Below are 25,295 nucleotides of genomic sequence, written 5' to 3'. Positions count from 1 at the left end.
TTACCAGTCGACAATGAGATTTACCAAAATTGTTTTCATACATTTAATCGTTTATTAAAGAATATGTCAATTCTATTTTCTAAATCAGTGTCACAAGATCACAAAACTTAAATGATGAAAGCCATAGCTTCCTATCTCAATTGCCTGAGTGGATGTTTACAGATGGGAACCGAACCACCACTGAGTAGTCGAACCTTCTCCTCCAGTGCAGCGGAACTTGTGGTTGGTGACTGCATAGAACCCAAAGTTGTCTTCACTTACCAATGCGCCAGCCGTTGGATTAAAATCGCAACCAGCAGCGCTACTGTCGATGTGCAAGGATAAAGCACCTGCCACCTGCCAGAATTTGGCTGTCGTATGTACGCCGAAGTGTCCGCGGATGTTGACGTACTCCACCTTCTTGCACTCGCCACTCCCAAGAAAGTCGAGGATGTTGAAATCCTTAAAGTTGCCTCGAACGTAGTCTGTGAAATCGACGCCATGGCTTGGGTAGCTGCAGGTTGCTCGCCAATGAGTAGAGTGAGCTGCAAGAGACTTTATTCGACGGAGACTCAGGCGGTAGACATTCCAGTTTTGAGCATTTTCGTTGACTGGAGCGTCAAACTTAAACGGAGTCTTGGTGAACTGGGACAGACCCCTAAACTTTTGACTGTAGGACATCACCAGGGTCCACGCAGTACCAGGCTCGGACGTGAAGTCACAGTAGACTGGATAGCTATAGCCATAGTCGTCATAGAGGCGGTAAATACCACATGTTGTCTTACCGGGAATATAATACTCAATGCAGGACTTTGGGCGAAACGGGTTGAGTTCCACAGTCTTTGACTTGGGGCAGTTATCTCCCTGCAAATAGATCAAAACATCTCAAGAAATATCAAATGCTTATGATTTCTCACTTAATTTGGACTTAAATAAGTGTTCATAGACCCTGTAGACATTACGAATACCTAAGAATTTGTTCCTGGAGATACGAATCCACAAGAAGTGTCGACCTGTGTACATGTGCAGGCAAATGGCCGAGAGCAATGTATTTTTCTTCTTGGTTTTTGTGTCCTGGCCCATAGATACGTACAGCTCGTATTTCTCTCTTTTTCTTTTCAAACCATGCAACCCTTAATCTTCCAAACCTCTTGGCACACTACTTCTTCTGAAAACAAGAAGCTGTCCTACCAACATACGACATATCATGGCACTGGCTTTATGATGACTGAACGTAGGAGTTAATATAAACGAGTTCGAAATAAAAAGAGCCTGCTTGGTAGATCGATGTTCTTTAACTACATATCGTGAAATATCACACCTTGCATTCCACGGAACGTTTTTCCTTTTTATGATCCGCCGATGCCTCCAGAAATACCTAGAGAGAGTAACAAAGAGAAAAAAAATCCGTTAAAGTTTTAACAGATAACCCAGTGTTTGACTTGAATCAAAAAACGAATTTTCTATTGCACATTGGCAAGGTATGGTACCATGAAATTCAAAGATCTGATGTTTTGAATCTCCATGGGTAATGATGTTTTTTGGAAACATCGGAGTTACTCTTTTGCCTGGATATGGTGGAAAAGCTATGGAGTTACTCGTAGATAAGGAAACGAGAACGAAAAATAAAAACTTACTGGCAGAGCAACAGCAAAGAGACACAGGATAATGGCAGAAGAACGTGACGACCACATCTTGACTTGTTCGCTTTGTATTATACTGGACTGATTCGAATCTTTATAGGGGCTTGTCATTAAGTTATGCTTGATACCTTGAGAGGCGTCAGCTGTGTTGCATTAAGTGCTCTATACTTTGTGAATCCAAATTTGACATTATTTAAACATTTAAATGACGTGATCATACAAAGTGCTGCTAGTTCGTGGCTAAAATTCCGTTGATTAATCGAGATAATCGATGTTTGTGGACTTAGCTGATATAGTAATAAATAAATGAATTTAATTAAAGTCGATAATTTTGGAAGTGGTTGCCCAATCTTCCGAGCTGGTGGCTCATGTTAAAAGCACTCGACTCCAGGTCGAATTGGAATTTGGAATGTTGGATTTTGCGGAGGAAGGAAAACCGGAGGACCCAGAGAAAAACCCTCGAAGCAAGGACGAGAACCAACAACAAAATCAAACCACATGTGACGCCAGGTCTGGAAACTGGACCCATGCCGCAGTGATGGAAGGCGAGCGCTCTCACCATTGCGCCATCCTTGCTCCCCTACATTTCAAAATTCCGCACTTGGACTATTAGTCATTGCCTTCTTTCCGATTTTAATGATCAAAGATTCTTAGGAAGTGTTGTGGCATTTGTTAACGTTTGATTTAAGGACTTAGACAGCTGAGCAAATATCGTTGAGGTGAGGATTTGACGATATATTGATATATGTCAGTCTTAAATCGGTTGCTTCTTTTTTCTTTGCAAACGAATCGTTCCTTTGGGTGAGGTTTCTAAACCATCAACGCAAGAACAACGAATACGTCAGTTGGCAAGGACTGGACGTCGTAAATAGTACAATATTTGATACATTAGCAGAAGAATATTGATTTGGATATATCAGGAAGATCTGTTAAAAAAACCCACTTTGAAGAGAAACCGTGTATCATATTTTCTTTCTCTTCGAGTGTAGGGCTGCACGGCACAATAGATGTTCTAACTCAAGATTAACTCAGTTACAATTGCAGTTTACAGTACTAAGAATCAATTTTTTTTTAATTCATTTCTCTTGTCTTCCCGTGTCCTCAAATCAGGCCTCACTGAAACGAGCTGTGTCCAAGTCTAACCGACAAGCTTAAAGTTCTCTCAAGAAGGAATTTACCATTTCAATTTACCATTTCAAATTTGTTGATATATCCAAATTATTTCGTTACTCCCACCGACCCAGCCCCAAACAGTTTCTTTGGAAACTATCAGCCTTTATTCATAGTTTTCTCACTTAGTAAATATGGGAAACTGAAATTGACTTTGATGGTGACGGAAAAAAAGATCGTTGTTGCAAATCAGCTGTGTCTATATCTGATTTGGTTTGCATATCTATTATTTGCACGCTTTGATAACACAGAGAGGAAGAAATATGCAGTTTTCCAGCTGTTTGTCGTGAAATAGTTCCGTGGGAAACATATAATATGATATGGTCTTACTACTGACAAGTGTAGTTTACTCCATTTTAAAAGTATAATGGAGTGTCCACCACTACAGCAGCTGAATTAACAACCCTCCACTCATAGGTATTATGTGTAAATATCTGTGGAGAACGTGGAAAATTTCCTTCCCGTTCTCCAGAAAATTAAAATTTCGTAGAGTCGGTTTATGTCTTCGACGCTCTATTCATTTGCTTTTAAGCGCGCACTCCATGGGAAATTCACACCACCCTTACGAAAACGGGGAGATGAACATTAACCTCTGATGTCTTAAATCCGTTGTAAGTTCACTTTTCATACTTAGTTCGGAGCTGCAATGCTTTCCAAAATTACCCAGAACTAAAGTAAAGGAATATTTCTCCAGGTATTTGTGAGTTAGCCAGTGACAAAATAAGAACCCCAATTGAAACCCTCGTAACAGAAGTCATTCTTTTTTCTAATCTTGCCCTAGGAAAGAACACAATAATCTTCACTTTTTTCTGTTCAAACAGCAAAGTATGCAATTCTTATTTGATATGCGAAGTCAAAAGGCAAAGGGTTAAATAACATGGTCGTGTCTTTTTTTACAGAAATTACAAGAACTTCATACAAACAGTCGCCACCTGTTTTATCGTGATAACTCGAGAGCTAAAGAATGGATAAGGAAGGCGCTATTATTACCGAGAGTTGATTCGAAATTTTATGAAGTTCATTACTTTCTTTCTCCTATTTCCTCTCCTCTCCGCCTTTCGTCCTCCGTCCTCGGTCTTCCGCGCCCTCCGTCTTCCGCGCCCTCCGCCCCATTGCAGCGCAACGCCTGAAATACAATCTAAGCTGTTGGATGCTACAAATGACCGTCCTAGATTTACTAGATACTCTTTTACTTTCCAGTTTTGATGGCGTTTCTCCTTTTCTTTTTGTTTAAAATATTAATTCCACCGCGAAGGGAGGTTTAATATCAGTTAACCAATAATTTCTTCCCAAAAAAAACCTTGCCTTTAACTTTACAAACGATACGTTAGTTCTTCCACGGTAAACGTGTAGTGTAGTATCCACAAAAACATAATTGAGTAAATTTATCAATATTTGCAGAGCTGTTTGCTTTCTTCCTTTTTTTTTTTTTTTTTTGATGTAAACACGCAGCCATCAGGTTGACCTTCCATGACTTTCCCACTAAAAATAAACACTGTGATGGAGTGTTAAACAAACCTTTTAACTGCGTGGTTTACGAGATAGCAGCTAAGTCAACCATAGTCTATTATCACTGACGGGAAATTCGATAATCCACGAAAACAGCCACGCAGTCATGGCTGATAACGTCAAACTCGGGTTTGGATAAAACAAATTTATCTTAAAATAATGCAGCTGTCTTTTTCTCAAGGTATTCTACATAAAATTGTTAAACGGGCCAAGGGTTCGAACCATTCTAGAGAAGTTCACAAGGAAAAACACAGCTAAATATGTTGTCGCTAAGTTCCTCTGCAGTGATCTTATGGCTCTTTGCAGTTATTTTTTCAGTAAGTTTCTTTCATTGCTATTTTCAGTTCAACTGGATTCAGACAAGAAGCATTTTTCAAACGTCCCAGGCATATTTCCATCATCTCTACATTTCGTAAAGGCAATCGAAGAGCAGCGAAAGTTTCTTGAAGATAGGCTTTAGTAACTTAAAAAAGTTAAGCTATGGATCTCTGATTGCACTTAATCCGCTAAATGACAGATAAGAAAACGTTTTACAAGAATTTCTGATCCATCAATAAAGCATGAAAAGCTTATAACTATGATGTTATTAAAGGCAGTTTACTTCGCCCAATTGATATTTAAAGCACAGCCTTTGTGAGGAAAGTCTCTCGGCTTGAGCACTTACAGTTTCGTTTTAAATTTTATTGGTGTTTCAGGTCAGAGGTGATCATCACAAACATTCAGTGGAGTGCAAGGTAAGATATTCTGATATGTATATCTTTCTGTTATTCAAAGCAGTCTTTCATCACCTTCCCCTTTCATTCAGAGGTCTTTTTAATAAGCAATTATCCGCTGTAATTAGTAATATTCCTTTAAATGAGCAGAGAGAATACGTTTTTGTGTCAATTAGTTTATTTTGATCGCCTGCGGAATAGCGTGTTTAGACAGCGAGGAGAGGTTACGCGTTGGCGAATTTAAGTAATGAAAGATTCTTATAGGCTAGAGTTATTTTTCTTTTGTATTCATTCAAGTAATCAAAGGTTTGAGACTAATAAAAATGATAATGTTAATAAGAAAAAAAACATTGTCAGGATAACACACAAAAATCAGGGTTATTTTTAAGTCTTCCCCTGGATGAGATCATGTAACTAGGGCATGTAATGTGTACTCGCATAAAGGTGGGCTTCACTGAGCCAATTTTCAGTTTTAGTTCACTTTCGGTTGATAAAATAGATAATTTACATCTTGTTACAAGAACAATCGAACCGAGAACTTCGGATTCCGCGCTCCAATGATTACCTCTTTATTATCAGGGAAATCGCTGTCCCAAGCCGATGCCTGATGTTTATCAGCAACCATTCCGCCCCAAGTCCTGCCTTGATTATTACGCCGCAGACAAGTCCACATGCGGCATTTACCAGCTTTATGACCACCTTGGTAAAAGTTTTCCAGCCTACTGTGACTTCAAGTCCGAGCCTGGTACAGCATGGACCCTGGTGATGTCTTGGGCTAACATCTTTCGAGAGCTTCCTCAGTTCAAAGAAACTCCTTTTATGTATGACGCTCCAGTCAACGAGAACTCCCATAACTGGAATATGTACCGCCTGAGTCTGAAGCGAATGAGGTCCCTCCAAGCCCACTCCACTCACTGGCGAGCAACCTGCAGCTACCCAAGCCACGGTATTGATTTTGCAGATTACGTCCGTGGTAACTTTAAAGATTTCGACATCGTTGACTTCCTGGGGTCTGGCGTATGCAAGAAGGTCGAACTCGTGAACATCCGGGGACACATTGGCATCCATGAAACTGCACGCTTTTGGCAAGTTAACAGTACTTTCACCTTGCACATCGACAGCAGTACTGGCGGCTGCGACTTTGACCCGAGTGCTGGTTCAGCGCCGTCTGAAGATAACTTTGGGTTCTATGGTGCAATCAACCATAAGTTCCGTTGTACTAAGGGGAAGTTCTCAACTACCCAGTGGTGGTTTGGAGCCCATCTGTAGCCCATTCTCCAAATGGCTCTTGCAGATCTGTAGAGGAGCCAATGACTTCGTCATCTTATCTTTGTTGGATCTTGTAGCTATGATTTAGAAAATGGTATTGACAGATGTTAACACGTAGATGCTTTAATAAACAGATCATAAACGATAAACTGTTGTTTAGGGTTCATATTTCAATTCACGGCATCGACGCGAGTTTGCTACCTAACAGTCACCGATTTCTATTATTTGTTGTAGGAGTTGTTTGAAAACTAAAAGACATAGCATGTCAACCTAATGCCCCACAACTTCTTTTTTATCACAAAGTGTTAAAAAAAAATTATCATTAAACTGCTCTGAAATCATTCTGAACGATGGTAAAACTATTCGTGCCGTCCTGATATAATTTCTAAAAAGTATTTGTAGAGGAGTAAACGAATCAAAGAAAAAAAGAATTTGATTGCCACGCGAAAATCGCTCGATCGCAATGAAGGAAATCTAGCAGTCCCCCTTCCCCCCCGTAAGGAAAGCTGGCAGCCCCACTACGCTTTTATCTAAAGATTTAGGGGTCATTTCTCTTTCTTCTATCATAAATTTACCTATTGCCTCGCTCTGAAATTTTTCCCTAAGAGATGTCAGTCTTTTTTAGAAAGTCATCTAAAGGTTGTTAGTCCCGCGTTCTCTTAACTTGACGCTGAACCCCTGGCCACCGCAGGTCGAAATTACAGCTGGAACTGCGTCTGTTGATTTGAAATATTTCACAGGTTCTGAGGTCTACTAAGTCAGGATGTTATTAAAATAGGAATGGGGAATGGAGGACGGGGAATGGAGGACGGGAAATGGAGGACGGGGAATGGAGGACGGGGAATGGAGAACGGGAAATGGTGGACGGGGAATGGAGGACGGGGAATGGAGGACGGGGAATGGAGGACGGGGAATGGAGGACGGGGAATGGAGGACGGGGAATGGAGAACAAGGAATGGAGAACGGGGAATGAAGAACGAGGAATGGAGAACGGGGATTGGAGAATGAGAATGAGAATGGAGAATGAGAATGAAAATGGAGAACGGGGAATGGTAAATGAAGAATGAGGAATGGAGAACAAGGAATGGGGAATGGATAACGAAGAATGGAGAGTGGAGAATCGAGAATGAGGAATGAGGAATGAGGAATGGAAAATAAGGAATGGGAATGAATGAGGAATGGAGAATAAAGAATGGAGAATAAGAATGGAGCACGAGGAACGGGAAATGGGGAAAAGAGAATGGGGAGTGGAGAATGGAGAATGGAGAATGAGGAATGAAGAATGGGGAATGGAGAATGGAGAATGGAGAATCGAGAATGAGCAATGAAGAATGAGGAATGAGGAATGAGGAATGAGGAATGAGGAATGAGGAATGGAGAATAAGGAATGGGAATGAATGGGGAATGGAGAATGAGGAATGGAGAATAAGAATGGAGAACGAGGAACGGGAAATGGGGAAAAGAGAATGGGGAGTGGAGAATGGAGAATGGAGAATGAGGAATGGAGAATGAGGAATGGAGAACGGGGAATGGAGGACGGGGAATGGAGGACGGGGAATGGAGGACGAGGAATGGAGGACGGGGAATGGAGGACGGGGAATGGAGGACGGGGAATGGAGAGTGAGAATTAGAATGGAGAATAGGGAATGGGGAATGGAGAACGAGGAATGGGGAATGGATAACGAAGAATGGAGAGTGGAGAATCGAGAATGAGCAATGAAGAATGAGGAATGAAGAATGAGGAATGGAGAATAAGGAATGGGACTGAATGAGGAATGGAGAATAAAGAATGGAGAATAAGAATGGAGAACGAGGAACAGGAAATGGGGAAAAGAGAATGGGGAGTGGAGAATGGAGAATGGAGAATGAGGAATGAAGAATGGGGAATGGAGAATGGAGAATGGACAATGGACAATGAAGAATGCAGAATTGAGAATGGAAAATGGAAAATGGAAAATAATGAATGGGGAATGGAGAATGAAGAATGGAGAATGAGGAATGGAGAATGAGGAATGGAGAATAAGAATGGAGAACGAGGAACGGGAAATGGGGAAAAGAGAATGGGGAGTGGAGAATGGAGAATGGAGAATGAGGAATGGAGAATGAGGAATGGAGAATGAGGAATGGAGAATGGGGAATGGAGAATGGGGAATGGAGAATGGACAATGAAGAATGCAGAATTGAGAATGGGAAATGGAAAATAATGAATGGGGAATGGAGAATGAAGAATGGAGAATGAGAGAATGGAGGATGGGGAATGCAGAATGAGGAGTGGAGAAGGGGAATGCGGAATGACGAATAGAGAATGGGGTATGGAGAAAGGGAAATGGATAATAAGAAATGGAGAATGGGGAATGGAGAAGGGGAATGGAGAATAAGGAATGGAGAAGGGGAATGGAGAACAAGGAATGGGGAATGGGGAATATCCTTGTAATATCCTTATGCTCCTCCTCACAGGCAGTTAACTGGCAATCAATTATTTATATTCCCCTTTAAACTCTGTTGTCGACGATTGATCACCTGCCCATTACCGCTTGAAAACCACGCGGTCCACTCACTCCCCCCCCCAAAAAAGAATACCTCACCCGGCTCCCGACGTTTTATTTTCTGATGTTTCGCTCCGTCTAAAAAGCGTGGGGGAGGGGGAGGTGGTATTTATTGCAAGGAGCACTCATAATAATTTGATTCCTTGATAATGATGGGCATCGAATTTCAACTTTTAACAGTGTTTAGGATTGGGATAGTTGGACCTGTTCTCAGCAAATGGGCGTCCTAAAATTTACGTATGCAGAGGACGGAGCTGAGTAACCTGTACAAACTCAAGGATTGTAACGTTGAACTTTCTTTGGTAAAAACTGCTCATTAAAGGAACGCAGAAATGGTTAAGAGCTTCTAATCAACAATGCACTCAATACTCATTTCTTAAAGACTTCAGACCACTGAGTGGTGGAATGATCACTTGCTGTGCATCGGAACTTGGGGTTCATGGTATGGTAATAACCAAAGTTATCTTCACTGGACACTGCGCCGGACCTCTCGTTGAAGTTACAGCCTGATGTGTTACTGTCGATGTGCAACATGTAATTAGTGCCCTGCGAAAAACGGGCGGTGAGATGAATACCCATGTGCCCCCGGATATTCACAAACTCCACCTTCTTACACTGACCAGCCCCAATAAAGTCGACAATGTTGAAGTCTTTGAAGTTACTGCGGACGTAGTCTGTGAAATCAACGCCATGGGTAGTGTAGCTGCAGGTTGCGCGCCAGTGAGTGGAGTGGGCTTGTAGTGACCTCATTCGTGTCAGACTCAGGCGGTACATATTCCAGACCAGAGAGTTCTCGTTGACAGGAGCGTTGATCTTGAAGGGAATACTTCGGAAGGCAGACAGTGTACGATATTTGTTAGCCCAGGACATCACCAGGGTCCATGCAAAACCAGGCTCGGACTTGAAGTCACAGTAGGCTGGGAAACTGTTGCCGGAAGAGTCATTGAGTTGGTACATTGAGCTAACCGCCTCCCGGTTGGCTCAATGGATAGAGCGCTGGACTGTTGTGCGGGAGGTCGAGGGTTCGAGCCCCGGCCGGACCAACACTCAGGGTCTTAAAATAACTGAGAAGAATATGCTACCTTCCTATAACATCAAGAAATGGTTAGATATTCTAGTCCTCTCGGATAGGGGGTGGGATGGGTGGGATTTAATGGGTGGACTACTCGCATGGATCGCATATGTTCCGTTCTAGTCTTACCCCACTGCGGTAATGCAGTGAAAATGGATTAGAAATAAACATTAGAAAAAAAGAAAAAAACATACCGCAGGCGCAGGCATCATGTAACAAATGATCAAGGCAAGAGGTGGCACGAAATTGTTTGTTTAACTTGTGAGTTATCTTTTGGTTTAGGAAAGGAAACTCCCTGGAAGTAAGCAGAAAAAAGTTAGCGTGGTCGGCAGTCAAAAGAAAAAAAAACCCATTGGTCCGGAGGGTAAGGTTGAAAAACAACAAACTAGGAAAGGGGGGGGTAAGGAAGACGAAGGTTATAGAGACCATCCGTAGCGAGATTCGGAAATCTTAAGACTTAAAAATGCAAATGTTTCTTGAATTGGGCAGGGAGTTTGGTCAAAGTTTTAGTTTCCCTCCCTGACGCACATGGTGGGAGCGGGAAATCATCCCGAATACCCTGTTATTGGTTTCCCTAACTGCCTACTGTGATTGGTGCCAAGCGATTGCGTCATCCTTTCAACCAATGAGATACAAGATCCAAAGAGTTATAGAGCGTTTGCACATGACGTCACAAACTTCGCGGGAAAGTTGAGTCGCCATGTTGGTGTTCCACATTTTTCAACATGGCGGGATATCCTCTCTCAGATTATGCGAACACGCTCGATCCCCACGTGAAAAAACATTATTTAGAGAGGAATTCTTGTGTTGGAATCGATCCTCTTTTGTTCTCAGACAAAAAATACGATCCAGAGTGCCTGCCTCTGGTCGAATCGATGGATTTATTGTTGTTTTTGGTGATTGACACGAGTTATTACAGTAAAGACTATTTTAAGGTGTATAGAAGTCTACAGAACATGGTTGTAAACATGAAAGTGTTGCTATTGAAATTTATGAAAAGATCATGAAGGAAAAGCACATCAACTTTCAGGTAGCGAAATGTGGCACGTTTATCAATAAACAATATCCATGGTTACATGCCACACCTGACGTTTTGTGTAGGTGTGATTGCTGTGGGAATGGATGTGGGGAGGTCAAAAGCCCCTATTGTTTAAAGGATATAGACTTGGAGCTGTATATTAACAAATAGAACTCATGCCTACTTTTACCAAATCCAAACGTAAATATTCACTGCTGAAAAGCTTTATTGTGACTTTGTTGTTTGTGGTTTTCGTGAGCAAATTGATCTCTTCTGTGAAAGAATTTTGCCTGATGTCAGACACTGGCACTCTGTTGTTTCCAAACTTAATCACTTCTGGAGATACTGTGTGCTACCAGAGATTTTGGGAAGTTGGTATACTCAAAAGTGAATTTTGTCTCATTCATCCCCTTATCCCAATTGTATTTGCTTGTTTTTGCAGACTGGCAGCTAGAGGGCCTGTGGTAACATGCACAAACCAAGCATGTCCCATCTCTACTTTTCATTTATCTTGTTTGAAAATTACAAAAGTACCTAACAAGTGCTTTTGTCACCTGTGTCTAAAAACACCAGCAGCCAAAAATGAAAAATCAAAATGCAAACAGACAAGAGATATTTTGGATGAAGCTCTCAAATTAGATTTTATCTGCACATGCAAACAGAACCCACTGTTCAGATAAACTGCTGAAATCCCACAACCCATTTTGTCAAGGTAGAAAGTTTTTTCATTTGCCCTGCTTATACTTCAAGAAGGTGCTGAACAATGCAATGACAACTTGGGAATGTATGGTGTGTAAATCAGGAGGAAAAACTGAACAAAGGTTGTTAGTGACACTTTCAATGCATCTGATGATAGTGTTGCGATAACTGGTATTTCAAAATACTCTTCGGAAAAGTCAGCATCACTTGCAAAGCTGGATGATGGGCATTACCAATTGATTTCATCCCCCAATGGTTGGCTTGACTGTGATATTATCCGTGAAGTACATGTTTGTCTAAGAAACATTAATCCAGATGTGGAGGGCTTTCAGAGACCAACTCTAGGCCCCTTTAGAACCTTAATCAGGTTATTGGGGAATTTATTCAGATTCTGCATACTGGCAATGTCCACTGGGTATGTGTAAGCTCAGTAGGGTGTGAAGATGGCACTGTCAACCTGTATGACAGTTTGTATCATAACATTATTCTAAATGAAGTACAAGAGCAGGTACTCAATCTTGTTGGACGTTCAAATTTTACTAGCATTTCAAGTTGTCCCTGTGCAACAACAGACAAATAGCAGTGACTGTAGAGTATTTGCTGCCACCTTTGCTGCATGCCTTGCTTATGGTATACACCCTGAAACAATGCAATTTGATGTCCCTAAAATGAGAAACCATTTATATCAGTCTTTAAAATCTGGTGTATTGAAAATGTTTCCTAAATTTTAGACTGCTTAAGGTACATCTACAGTTAAAAAATTTTTGGAGAGAAAGAATACCCACTTTATTATAGTGAAAATAAAATAGTTGCCCGATGCAATCGACCTGCATACTTGAATGCTCAAGATGGAGGGCAGGAACCCAGTCTACGTTGAATCGATCCCAATCTTTCGTAGCTTCTTCTGAAACGAAGTGCCGGCTGCAGACCCTATCGCGTTCTTAAATATCATCAGTTAAGTCATCTCTACTTATCGCACAGATCCACATTCTTCTTCGCTCAGAAGTAAGTTCTTCGGTGTACTCTCCTTGACTATACTGAACACGTGGGACACGAAAAAACATTACTTTTTCGACGTTAGACTTCCCTGTTTTGTTTTCACAGCTAATGACAAGGCAAAGGACTGTGATAACGAAAATATAAATATTACACGATTGTCTTCTCAAAACCGTAAAATGTGCTCCAAATGTTTCCTGTCACAATACTCAGAGCTGATTATCATGGAACACCAACATGGCGGATGAAGTCGGTTACCATGACGATAAAGAAATTTGGTCACGTGAGTGAAAACGCTCTATTGAGGAATCACGATTAACCTGCGAAAATCATGGGTTTAGGCAAATTAAACTTCTTCATTAATGTCGTAAGTCACAGAGAAAAGTTTTCATTAATGAGCATAAGCCATTCATCACCAACACAAATTCTCAGATACCAGAAGGATTTGAAAAAACGAGAAATATTTGTCTCTTAGCTGTGAGATAGATGTTGGATAAAACTCTCTCTAAATGCTAGATAGCAATGAAGGTGCGAGGCACTATAAGTATTAATTTACTGATTAAGATGTTTTTGGTGGATCCAAAACGTTTAACTCTCAAATTCTAAGCGATGTGTTGGATACGATTCATTGACTTTCATTGGTTGGCATCGATCATTACTTAATTCAATATCATCAAAGTTCTCGCTCTTTTGCCATCGGAATTTAGATCCAATTTAGGGAAATCTAACTGAGTTAGATCTTCCTAAAATTGAAAATACCTCAACTCATTTGATCTAATCATCCACCTAGCGATTTTAAACCGCTGTTTTAACCTAAAACTCGCCAAACACAACTATAAACAAACCAGCGTGGTATCAGTCCAAATGGCACTCTTTTAAATAACTCAAAACATTCTTTTTTGTTATTTCTACAAAACTTTGAGCTCAGAAGTCTTAGATATATTTTTTTTCAGCGAGAAATGTTTTGTTACTGCCATGTTCGAGGTTATCTTGATTTAAATATCCTCCAGCTACAGCTTAGTCTTAAATTGAGTCAATTCAAGGATCTCCCATAAGAACAAGAAATAAAAAAACTCTACGAATAACCACTGAAATATCTTACCTTGCATCCTAAGGGTTGTTGTGTTTTGTTGCCAGCCGCTGCAGTTACCTAAAAAGAAAAAAAAGCAACTTTTATCTTCGGAGATTCACATCTTTCAGTCCAACATGCAGATTTACGAAAAGCTTTGGTTTATGAAGCCATCGCCATGAAAACCTCTCTTTCTTTTGGTTTCGTTAACAAACTCAGCTGAGAACACATTACAGGCTTAGATAAAACAATTTTGCCCATATAAACATTTAATTGAGGCATGCAGAGCCTCGTCAGTCTTTTTACTTCCGATAGGTTGTGAGGAATCAAACGGAATCATGTTATATGGAATAGTCAAAGCTTTGAATAAGTCACTGAGGCGTTCAGGTTGGTTGGGATTTTAAAGGGCAAACAAACTAAACTACAGTCGAATCAGTGAAAACGTGGTTTTGGTTGCGAGGTTTATAACCCGATATTGCATCAGTGTCTTCTACAACTTTCGCTATGTCGAGACAAATTTACGGAGAGTTTTGTTTCGTCCGAACTACGGAATATAGTTCTGGCGCTAATTTGTAACCACTTACCAAGAAAACGGAGGCAAAAAGCACTGCTTTGAACTTAAATGTCATGGTTGTGATTCTTCTGTTTCAGTTGCAATCTCCTTCTTTGCAGCTGGCTAAAGATGTTCAAGTATCAAAAACGCAAGTGAACTGGTTCTTGAGGTACTTGAATTATGCCTTTGTGAAGATATAAACCGCCAGATCCTAAACATGAAAATAGGGACTTAAAGCAAACCACGACGGCTACGGCAATGAGAACGTGGAAAAACAATAGATCTAATTGGCAGAACAATAGCCCAGCTCGTGCGTTTTAGAACTTTGTACATTTCTTAGCCGTCCTTTGTAAAACAACAACGTGAAATCACCAAAAGTTGCGTTGTCTGCGAAGCGAAACCGCGGCGGCAAATAATTTTAATTTGCATTTGGAACTGAACGCTACTTTTATGCGTTATGTTGAGTTTGAGGTCTGGTGCCCTATGAGACGGTAAACACATGCAGCCATTTTCGAAATTCTAACTAAAAGTAGAAACTCGTTTTTTAATCGACGTCTTCCGTGGCGTTGCCGTCCTGACTGCTTCAAGTCCCTAATATCACGTTTGGTCAGGAGTTATGACCACTGAATGAATTGAGGGATCATGAGTGTGAAAAATGTTTGAGTAGAAATTCTAAGATGGTTTTATATGTGACGGAAAGTTTACCTTTCTTAGGGACTATTTAAGAAAGACTCTATCCTTGGGTTTCACCCACGTGACCAATACCTTAGCAACGGTTACTATCCGCCATCTTGGTGTCCCTCGAGCGTAAACAAACCGTATCTAACGAAGAGTTCATGTGAGAAAGAAGGGATGGTTTTATGCATTGTTGTTGGCTGTTCGAGCAAAAGTGGAAAGCATAAAGACTAAGGATTTTTTCGTATGATAATTTAATAATTTTATTATTTCTATAGCGCAAAATTCATAGGATATATGATCTAATGCGCTATACCTAAGATCATTACAAATCAAGGGGAAGAACAGGAGGAACTAGAAGTTGTTGTATGGTTCGAGGCTTGCGGCTGTTGTAGATCCTCGATTTTTTGGTCGAGCTTTTCTTTGAGCTTCTTCGCCGATGAGAAATCGATGTCTTTAGCCCTCGCATACGGCACTTCATTGACATATGTCGGCAAAATCCATGAGCATTTTACCTGAGTGCAAGCAAGCTTGGGGTATCACGAAAACTAACACCCCGAAAACTCAGACCTTAGACCCCTCGAAAATTCAAGAGATAAACTCGACTCATGATCACTCCTGGTAATGCCGCGTAGATTTTGACGTTTTGGGTCTTGATCCAACTGAAGCAGCAAAAACAAGGCCGCAAGTTGCACGTTTCGCAAAATCGTCCGATGGTTGAGCATTGAACATTTTAGAGTGACACAAGACTTCATTTTGCTTAGATTTCCTCCATTTTTCCCGTTAATTTTGAGCTTCTCATTCACAGTTAACTGGATCAAATGCGCTCGCTCCAACACCAAAGTATTAAAATGTGGCGTGATTTTGACGTGCCGAAAGGGACATTTGTTTACTTTTTTGTACTATGTCGCACAGATCCTTGTTGTCGCTCTGTTAAAATTCTTAAATATTTCGCGATAATAATGGATACAAACAGAGACTCGGCCCACCAGTCCCAAAACGAAGACAATTTTGCGACCCTTGGGCTAGAGTTCTTAAATGAGGCAGAAAGAGAAAAACAACGGGAAAGAAGACTCGGCATCAGCGCCGTCACGATTCGCTTCACTGAAGAATCACTCTTGATATTGTTGTCCGTCTTTCGCGTCGGATTTGTTGCATTATTCCACCGGTTATGTTATAAAACAATTGGTTCATGCTTTATGTTATGCACTATCGAATTATGGAGCACTTCGGAAGCTTGGAGAACACTTCGAGGGATCCGAGTTTTCGGTGTCTGAGTTTTCGTGACACCCAGCGAGCTTGCCATTAATACGAGTAGTTGCCTCTAATATAAAATAAAACACTCGCGATATGTGAGCATGACTCAGCCAGTCCAGCTTGCATCCCAAACAATGGGCTGACAAAATAGTCCCATTGTTTTCGGAAATGACCCAAATGTTCACAAAAGGATCATTCATATCCTGTGAATGCCAAACTCGTGCTCTCACGACATACTTGCCGGCGATTACTTTGCCTACAACTGAGGTTACAAATTCCGACACCATTTGATTAAACGCCTCTAGACTCTTGAACGCCTTGAACTGCTTCTTGGTGCAGAAGCTGGTCTCAAGAACGAGGTAACTCAGCAAATCCGACACTTCCACAAGAGGCAAGCATTTTGGACTTAACTTCTCGGCTGTTACGCTTGCAGGGTCAACCGCGATGACCGAGACCTTTTGTAAACATCTTTCCTTCCAACTCTCTAAGCTTTCGGCATACTCAGAGAGCACTGGGATACCTTAAGATGAATGCCAGATACTTTTATCGCTTTTTTCTTTCTGGATATTCATGTAGTTGGCGAAATAATACGGCAATAAGAGAGAGGGCTTCACTATAGAATTCGACTAATTATGCATAAATTTGACACCCGAGGGACACCAACATGGCGGATACTAACTTCAGCAAAGCTTGTGACATCACCTGAAACCCAAGAATAGGACCTAAAGTATACATTTTCTCTTAATGCCTCCGTGATAATCAATACCACGGATCTACAGTTAAGAACCATTAATAAGCCATGCGTAGATAATAAAGTTAATCTGCATATGAACCTATTCTGAAAGAAATAAAATGTTCAACAATCAAGAAAGGGTGGCAAAGGTTAAAAAAAATATCTTTTTCACCACGAATTAAACCCGCGTGCCTCCGTACTGAAACGGGACCGAGCTCTGCGTGCCGTCGCATTAAATTGCTGACGAGATTGACAGGAGATGAAACGATAACTGCTAATGTGGGATAAATTGGCCCCAATAGTGACGCTTTTATTTCACCCGGCATCAAAAACATTGATACAATAAACACCACGCCAACATCAACATCTAGAGCCAAGTACGTATAAAAAGGCAAGGAAAGCCTGATAAGAAGGCCGGAGCATGGGGAGGGGGCGGGAAAACTCTTCTACAGTACGGAAATTCTGTCAGTTCGGATGTTAACACGATGGGAATGAAGGCAAGAAGAATCAGAAGAGAAACTGACCTTGCCTTTAATCTTGGTGCTATTTGATCTGACCTTATTTGATTGGTTTAAGTTCTGTGATTGTCAACGCTTCTTGCCCTGTGCAACGGCACACTTAACTACGTAACTATGACGAACCTCGAGATAAAATCACTTTATTCTTATGTCATAATGTTGGCCCTCTTAAAGAAAGCTCTTGAGGTAATTTTCATATTAGGTTCCAGCTATAACCTACTCAATTCATGAACAGGATCAGTTTTGGGGGCTAGGCTCTGTGAAAGTAAATAACTGTTCTTCAATAAATGCGACGAGTTATCCACATGGACAAGTTAGAATTAAAACCGTTTCAACTTCCTTGTGCTAAATAACTAATTCAACAACAATTTCATAATTAGTAGCTTTTACACATTTCATCTTAAAATCTATGTTGATCTCTCCTTTTGATATAGTCTATACCATTTATAAATCTATGTCACTCAACTGTGTTATTGGCACAAAAAAAATCTACTCAATAAATTTGACACGTGCACGTTTTGGTTTTCTTTGAGAAGCATCCTTTTACATACATACATACATACATACATACATACATACATACATACATACATACATGCATGCATACATTTTATTGAACGCATCCCCGTCAGTGGCTTTTCAGTAATTTTGTTATAATTATAGACAAACATGTACCTTAAAAGGATATTTCAACACTTTTCTTGAAATTTATTAATTTCTAAACATTTCTTTTTTTAATGGGCTTAAGCCTGAGATCGCTGACAAAATTATTTCATTTGTTTACAACAAACAAATTTCACTGAAACTAACCCCCGCTGGAAGGGCAAATTGTCTGTGGGGGAGCGGGAGATTTAAAAGCATTGTTGGGTCTTTGATCAAGAAAGACGCTCACATTTGGATGCCCCACCTCCTTTCCTTTCCCTTGGCTTCGTGGTTACCTTAAACACGAAGGCGCGCCATAAAAGGAGCCTTAGGTCCTACTGGACCATTTGTCAATCAACCGTCGTGTGATGTTGAACTCTAAGAGTCAAGTCAGCTTGAGCTACAGCTGCTCCAAAGCAGTGAACAGCGGGCGCATTCCTCAAAATTGTTTTATGTCTTCATCATAATGCAAGAATTTTTGAGATTTGTATTTCCTTTCTCCAATGGAAACTGTCTTTATTTGTGGCGGTAAATTTTAGATCGAAGTAGGTGGTTCGCACGTTACCTCATGCCACCATGCTGGTGGAAGTAAACAATAGATATCTCGTATGATGCACGATCCTCGCAGTAAAAAGAGCTATTTATGCCATAGCGAAAATCAGACCTGAAAAAAATCAGGCCTGTACGGGATTCGAACCACTGACCTCTGCGATACTAGTGCAGCGCTCTACCAATTGAGCAAACTAGCCAACTGGGAGCAGGCCGTTAAGTTGATTCGTAATAAACCCGTGATGGTAAATCAGATACAATAAATATATGAGGTTCATATATTTTGAACTGCGGTATTAGATACGTATGATGCACGATCCTCGCAGTAGAGAGCGCTATTTATGCAATAGCGAAAATACTCCTTTTGTTCGTCTACCAGCATTTAAATTTGATCCGCACACGTCAACAGTGAGTGACAAATGAGACTAGGCCTTCCCAGGGAAGACTTCCTTATGTAGCGCGCCTTCGTGTTTAATATCCAATCTCGTTCCCAGGATTCTCTTCCCTTCAAAGAGGACACGGGCGGGAAAAAGCCTTGACATCGGCCGGTCACGTGCGCATCCAACAGTCGGACTTGACCGGACTTGGTTTGCCCTGACTGAGTTTGACCGTACTGAGTTTGACCGTACTGAGTTTGACCGTACTGAGTTTGAGCGTACTGAGTTTGACCGTACTGGGTTTGACCGTCCTGGGTTTGACCGTACTGAGTTTGACCGTACTGAGTTTGACCGTACTGAGTTTGACCGTACTGAGTTTGACCGTACTGAGTTTGACCGTACTGAGTTTGACCGTACTGAGTTTGACCAAAGAAAACTCCACAAAACAGCTCTATTTAAGCCCCAGGTACAAAGGATTAAGTAATGCTATGAATTATCCCAAGGATCACGTAATATAAAACGATTTCCTAGAAATTTTGCCTTTTACAATAGCAATCACTTTCAAAAATTCAGGTGGATAAAAATCATCATAGACAAAAGGCCATCACAGGTGACGGTTAAAGTTTAACACGACTTACAGTTATGACCTAACAACAACTGTTTACGGCTGACCGAATTGGAAATGATAGCATTTACGCTTTGCTGATTCTAGAAAAATCTCGCCCTTTCTACGTTGAGTTTTATATATACATTTTGCGTTGCATAATAACTTGCTAACTAAAAATCCCATCGGTACGAACCTTACATGCATAAAAAAGCATGTTCGTGTATAAGTTTATACTTCTAAATGTGCAATTCGAAAGCATGTAAGATGCAGTGGCGGATCCAAGGGGAGGGTCTGGGGGATCCGGACCCCCCGTTCTATCAGACCTGACGCTTACAACTTTGAGACTGAAATTCTTACGTCGACAGGATCGTGTATCACTATTTAACTGGCTTATTTTTTTAAATGAATCCAAGTAAACGGTAAGCAGACAAGGAATCATAACCTACAACCGCGACTGGCGGGAGGGGGTGGGGGGGGAGAGGTAATTTGCCTCAAAAGAGTCCAACAGTCCTTTCTGAGCCAAAGTTTGGATTCCCCCAATCAAAAATTCGGAGATCCGCCTCTGAGATGTACACATGTACCATTTTCATGGCAGATTTTAAATAAATTTCCAGAATGAAGCATTTGTGCTCAGATCCTAGATTCATGTCATTTAGAAGAGCCTTCGGTGTCCAAACCATGAGCTGCGAACCCCCACTTTGTGGTAGAGAGATCTCATTCTGTACAGCGGAACCCTGGGTCAATGGTTCTATAATTAGCAATGAATGAAGTGGATAAATTTTTAAAGAAACCGGGGTGCTGCGTTGATGGGCTGTTTTACAACATAATTTGATTTTATGAACTGAGTTGCTCATTAATGTAAATTGACCGTAAAGAGTTTAATTTCTAAAACTGACGTTTCGAGAGTTAGACCTTCGTCAAAGCTATTCTAATTCTTGTGTGTATTCATGTGTATTTCGCCGACAATTCTGGTATTGGTCAGGGGAACATTCTCATTTATAGGTTAAAAACGGCTAACTATAATCATTTAAAAATTAGGGCAAGCAGTTTTTGGCCGGTGTCATAATCTCAATGTTGTGAATATTTCATACTACAAAGGCTATTCACAGGTGGGTAAACAAGATCGTTAGTTTGCGGCTTTCGCAACAAAAGAAACATAGGAAGTTGCTTTGCGGTGAAGGAATGGTAAGAATTTCAAAATTTTATAATTTTAAGAGGAAGCTCTGTCGTAGAACACCTCTCAAAAGCCTAAAGTTTTATTTTTCAAGCTTGATGATCGCATATCTCTTATGAAGAAAACAGTTATGACTCTTGTAGAATCTCCGGTTCATTTTTGTTCTTTAGAGGCCGGTTCACTCTATGTTCATGAAACAGCTCCAAGCTAATGTTTTCCTTAGCTTAAAATGAACTAGTCTAACGATGAAGCGGAAGGACTCAGATAATCGATCATTTGCTGTACAGAACGTGGAGTAAGTGAAAATACTAGAAAAACTGTTTATAATGAGTCTCTCATCTTTAATCATAACCGGCTCTCGGACGCAGAACTCGATAGCAACTTCATGTAAAAGAAGATGACTTCTATTTCTTATGGATCTCTATCTTTATTGAAGAGTTTTCGACAGGTTACATCCTTTGATTCTAAATCTAGTTTACCAGCTGATTACATGGGTGTTGGGATTCTTGTTTCGTCTCGTTCAAAAGATCCTCGGACGTGAAGCTCACAGATGAGCTCCAAACCATCACTGAGGGGTGGAATAATCCCCCGCCGTTCAACGGAACTTGGGGCTGATGACTCCATAAGCACCAAAGTTATCTTCTCTTCACTGGACACTGAGCCGGACCTTGGGTCGAAGTTACAGCCGGAATGGCTGCGGTCGATGTGCAACGTGTAACTAGTGCCCTGCCAAAAACGCGCGGTGCGATCAATACCGATGTGTCTTCGGATATTGTCGAACTCCATCTTCTTGCACACTACAGACCCAGTAAAGGCGACAGTGTTAAAGTCCTTGGATAGCTGCAGGTTGCTCGCCATAGGGTGGAGTGGGCTTTTAGGGACCTTATTTGGGACAGATCGAGGTGGTACAGATTCCATTTATGGAAGTTTTCGTTAACAGGAGCGTTGATCTTGAAGGGAAGAGACTGGAAAGTAGGCAGTTAACGAAATTTGTTGGCCCAGACTTCACCAAGGTCAACACAGTACCAGATTCTCAAGCGAAGGCACAGAAGGCTGGATAACTTAAGAGCCAGTAAAAATAGATAGATAATAATCTTTAGACAGGGTGCGTTCTCACAGAAGTGGTTTTCAGAACGGCCCTGTAAGCACCCACCCAACCCACCCCGCGGAGAACATCCATCACACAGTATACTCGTACGTGGTAAATTAACGTCTCCTACCCTAACCCTGCAGGAGACTTGACCTCCATTTATTCCTCCCTATCCGAGAAGACTAGAATATCTAGCCATTTCTTTATGTTACAGAAAGGAAGCATATTCTTCTCAGTTATTTTAAGACCTTGAGTGTTGGTCCGGCCGAGGCTCGAACCTTCGACCTTCCGCACAATATTCCAACGCTCTATCCATTGAGCTACCTGGGAGGTGGCACAAGTTGATTTTCTTGGTACATAGTAATCAATGTAGGATTTAGGGCGAAATGGGCGAGGTTCAGTAGGTTTTTGCTTGGAACAGGAATCTCGCTAAAAACAAATCTAAAATACCATAAAAGATATTGAATTTCAAGATTGTCGCCTTCATTTGAACTGATTCAAAGAAGAAATTGTAAAAGTGCAGAGCAGGAGGACTTAAATCTCCTTGATAAAATTGAACTTAGTTGAGATGTATTTAACAACGTTTTGATTATAGATTTCAAGTGAAAATGTAGAGACTCGATCGGCTATTAAACCATTATACCTTTCTACTAATGGCAAGTTTTCATTTGGGCTATATACAGAGAGTCATGCCGTTAACGGAATCTCTAAACTGTGAGCCAAAAGTGCCGCCTGCATAAAGTGCCGCCTGTGCCGAATGTGCCGCCTGTGCCGAATGTGCCGCCTGTGCCGCCTGCATAAAGTGCCGCCTGTGCCGAATGTGCCGCCTGTGCCGCCTGCATAAAGTGCCGCCTGTATGAGACGACATTTACAAAGCGTTCTAGCTCCTCAACCATTGCACTTTCATTATTGTAATCAATACATTTCCTGCTAAGTGACAGAGCTGATAAAACATAAGTAGTTAATGTCTTTCCCAGGTACATCCTGGAGAGAATTTATCCTCGTCAGCAGCCACCTGAATTACCTTCAGAAAATGATACAAACCTTTTTGCTTTCAAACCGATAAAATGACTGTGTAAAAGCTCTTAAATATCTGGCCTGAGGTAAATGAACTCACATCCGCAAACATATTTCGCATAGTATGGATATATCAACAAAGTTGAAGTGGTAAATTGGCCACCGTAACGATTCCAAAAGCTGATATTTCGCATAGACCTGTAGAAGAGTAATAAAGGTATCATCTCATTCTTTTAAGTTAAAACGACCTCGCTCTTGAGTTTAAAATACAAATAAAGTACGTTAAGTAAAAAATAAAAAGTAGGATAGATTTTTCTAAATGACTTCTGTGTTAAGGAAGACAGTGATAAAAAAAACTATAATGACAAGAACGATAGAAACTCGCAGGTAAAGTAACAGCAAACAGGCTTAAGATTTCGATAAAGACGAAGAATCGTGGCGACCACATGTTGTCGGTGAGCTATTCGGTGAAATGGAATAGCTCACTCCTTTTGCTCGATTGTGAACATAAATTGGATTCCTCGAGAAAGAGCCAGCTGCAATACACGTGATATGATATGTTTGAGAATTGGACGCGATTCAACTATTGAAGTCAAGAACATTTGCGATTCTCTCTTTTCTTACTCACACTCCGGCAACTTTGATAAGTGATGTTCGTTTGCTCAACTGGCAACTCCTAAATGTTCTCACCATTATGTTATTTAAATGATAGAAAAATAGCTTTAAATACTAAGGGAAACGTTTTTATCTAGTCAAAAGTTTAGTTAATTGATGGAACAACTCTGCCATGTTGAGCCGCAGATTAATTCATGATTATTCAACCGTTTAATGTGGACAAGCATCGCGTTTGGAAGCAAGTTCTTATTCATGAACTCGTGGGCAGATCACGTATCATAAGTGGAATATCAAGATAAACAGCAACAATAGGGCATTAAAGGTCTACAAGTTAAAACTATCGCAGGAAGAGACCGGGAAAAATAGACCAAACGGAGTAATCAATGTGAAGGTGTAGTATGATCGTCCGGGTGAGTGTAGTCCTGAGAAGGACTGTTGTCGGTGGCAGTGACTGACGTTTCGACAACCTGTGCGGAAGTCATCATCAGAGTCAAGTGAGTGATTGTTGTCAGTAGAATGTTCTTATTCCAGTTCGTGTGAAGTGATCGGTTGGTTTTGCCGTGATGTTATTGGCTGTAAGACTCAAGTGACGTAAGTCGGTCGTGATTGGTCTGTTTCGGTCTGTCGGTAAAGCTAGGTTGTTCTTTTTCGGTCGTTTGTGATGTTTATGTCGTGAATGAGTCGTTTGTATGGGGCGGGTAGTTGTTGACATCTGTTTAGGAGAGTCTGTTCTAAGTTAGTAAACCAGCTTTCCAGAGTCAGTCGTTGAAAATAGTCAGTGCTGTAGGTTAGGCAAAACCGGGCGGTGAGATGAATACCTATGTGTCCCCGGATATTCACAAACTCCACTTTCCTACACTGACCAGCCCCAATAAAGTCGACAATGTTGAAGTCTTTGAAGTTACTGCGGACGTAGTCTGTGAAATCAACACCATGGGTCGGGTAGCTGCAGGTTGCGCGCCAGTGAGTGGAGTGGGCTTGTAGGGACCTTATTCGAATTAGACTCAGGCGGTACATTTTCCAGATCAGAGAGTTCTCATTTACAGGAGAGTTGATCTTGAAGGGAAGGCAGACAGTGTACGATATTTGTTAGCCCAGGACATCACGAGGGTCCATGCAAAACCACGCTCAGACTCGAAGTCACAATAGGCTGGGAAACTGTTGCCGTAGGAGTCGTAGAGTTGGTACGTACCGCAGGTGGATGCGCCCCGCCGTAAATGATCCAGGCAGGAGTGGGCACGAAAGTTTTCCTTATCTGGGTTATCCTTTGGTTTAGGACAAGAATCTCCCTGGAAGTAAGCAGAAAAAAACTGGCGTGGTCAGCAGTCATAAGACAAAAGAAAATAAAAATGCTTGCTCATAGATACAGGAAACTCGACTTTCCCTCTTTTTCTTTCCAAACTGGGTAACCCTTTATCTCCCAAACCTATCGGTAGAGTACTTCTCGTGAGCGCAACAAGCTGTTCTACTCTTATATGGGAGATCATGGCATTGACTTTATGATGACTGAAACCTTGGGATTGGAAAGAGCTCGAAACGAAAAGAGTCTGCTTTGGAAGATCGATGTTATTTAAAAACATATCTTAAAATATCACACCTTACATTCCACGTAACGTTTTTCCTTTTTGTGATCAGCCGATGCCGCCAGAAAAACCTTGACAAAGAAACAAAGAGAAATGATCCGTTTAAGTTTTAACAGATAACCCAGTGTTTGACTTAAATCAAAAAACGAATTTTCTGTTGCACATTGGCAAGGTATGGTACCACGAAATTCGAAGATCTGAGGTTTGAGACCATTATGGGTA

At 41.1% G+C, this 25,295-nt stretch overlaps 4 protein-coding genes and 1 long non-coding RNA gene across 5 annotated transcripts in view; 2 read left to right on the top strand and 3 right to left on the bottom strand.

Moving 5' to 3' along the window:
- LOC111318910 (uncharacterized) overlaps positions 1–25,295 on the bottom strand; it is a 47,319-nt gene that overhangs the window by 21,704 nt on the left and 320 nt on the right. Inside the window, exon 2 of the mRNA XM_088750580.1 lies at positions 25,088–25,144. Coding sequence (XP_088606706.1) covers positions 25,088–25,144 — 57 coding nt within the window. The remainder of the gene's footprint in view (positions 1–25,087; positions 25,145–25,295) is intronic.
- Positions 30–1,761, bottom strand: LOC148740267 (uncharacterized). Its single transcript, XM_088750576.1, has 3 exons — positions 1,617–1,761; positions 1,301–1,357; positions 30–843 (listed from the first exon to the last, which is right to left on the bottom strand). The coding sequence occupies exons 1-3, from the start codon at positions 1,731–1,733 to the stop codon at positions 157–159; spliced, it is 861 nt and encodes a 286-aa protein (XP_088606702.1). The 5' UTR covers positions 1,734–1,761; the 3' UTR covers positions 30–156.
- Positions 2,410–6,432, top strand: LOC148740266 (uncharacterized). The gene is made up of 4 exons (XM_088750591.1): positions 2,410–2,486; positions 4,483–4,618; positions 4,997–5,035; positions 5,594–6,432. The coding sequence occupies exons 2-4, from the start codon at positions 4,562–4,564 to the stop codon at positions 6,281–6,283; spliced, it is 786 nt and encodes a 261-aa protein (XP_088606717.1). The 5' UTR covers positions 2,410–2,486; positions 4,483–4,561; the 3' UTR covers positions 6,284–6,432.
- Positions 9,199–9,917, bottom strand: LOC148740265 (uncharacterized). The gene has a single exon (XM_088749138.1). The coding sequence runs from the start codon at positions 9,784–9,786 to the stop codon at positions 9,199–9,201; it is 588 nt and encodes a 195-aa protein (XP_088605264.1). The 5' UTR covers positions 9,787–9,917.
- Positions 10,586–12,440, top strand: LOC148740264 (uncharacterized). Its single transcript, XR_015997158.1, has 2 exons — positions 10,586–10,931; positions 11,362–12,440. It is a non-coding gene; the product is annotated as an uncharacterized LOC148740264 (long non-coding RNA).

This window comes from Stylophora pistillata, chromosome 2 (genome assembly GCF_964205215.1).
Source record: "Stylophora pistillata chromosome 2, jaStyPist1.2, whole genome shotgun sequence".
NCBI classification, from domain to species: Eukaryota; Metazoa; Cnidaria; class Anthozoa; order Scleractinia; family Pocilloporidae; genus Stylophora; species Stylophora pistillata.
The sequence above is the reverse complement of the archived record's forward strand: the minus strand, read 5'-3'. Positions and strand labels throughout refer to the sequence as shown.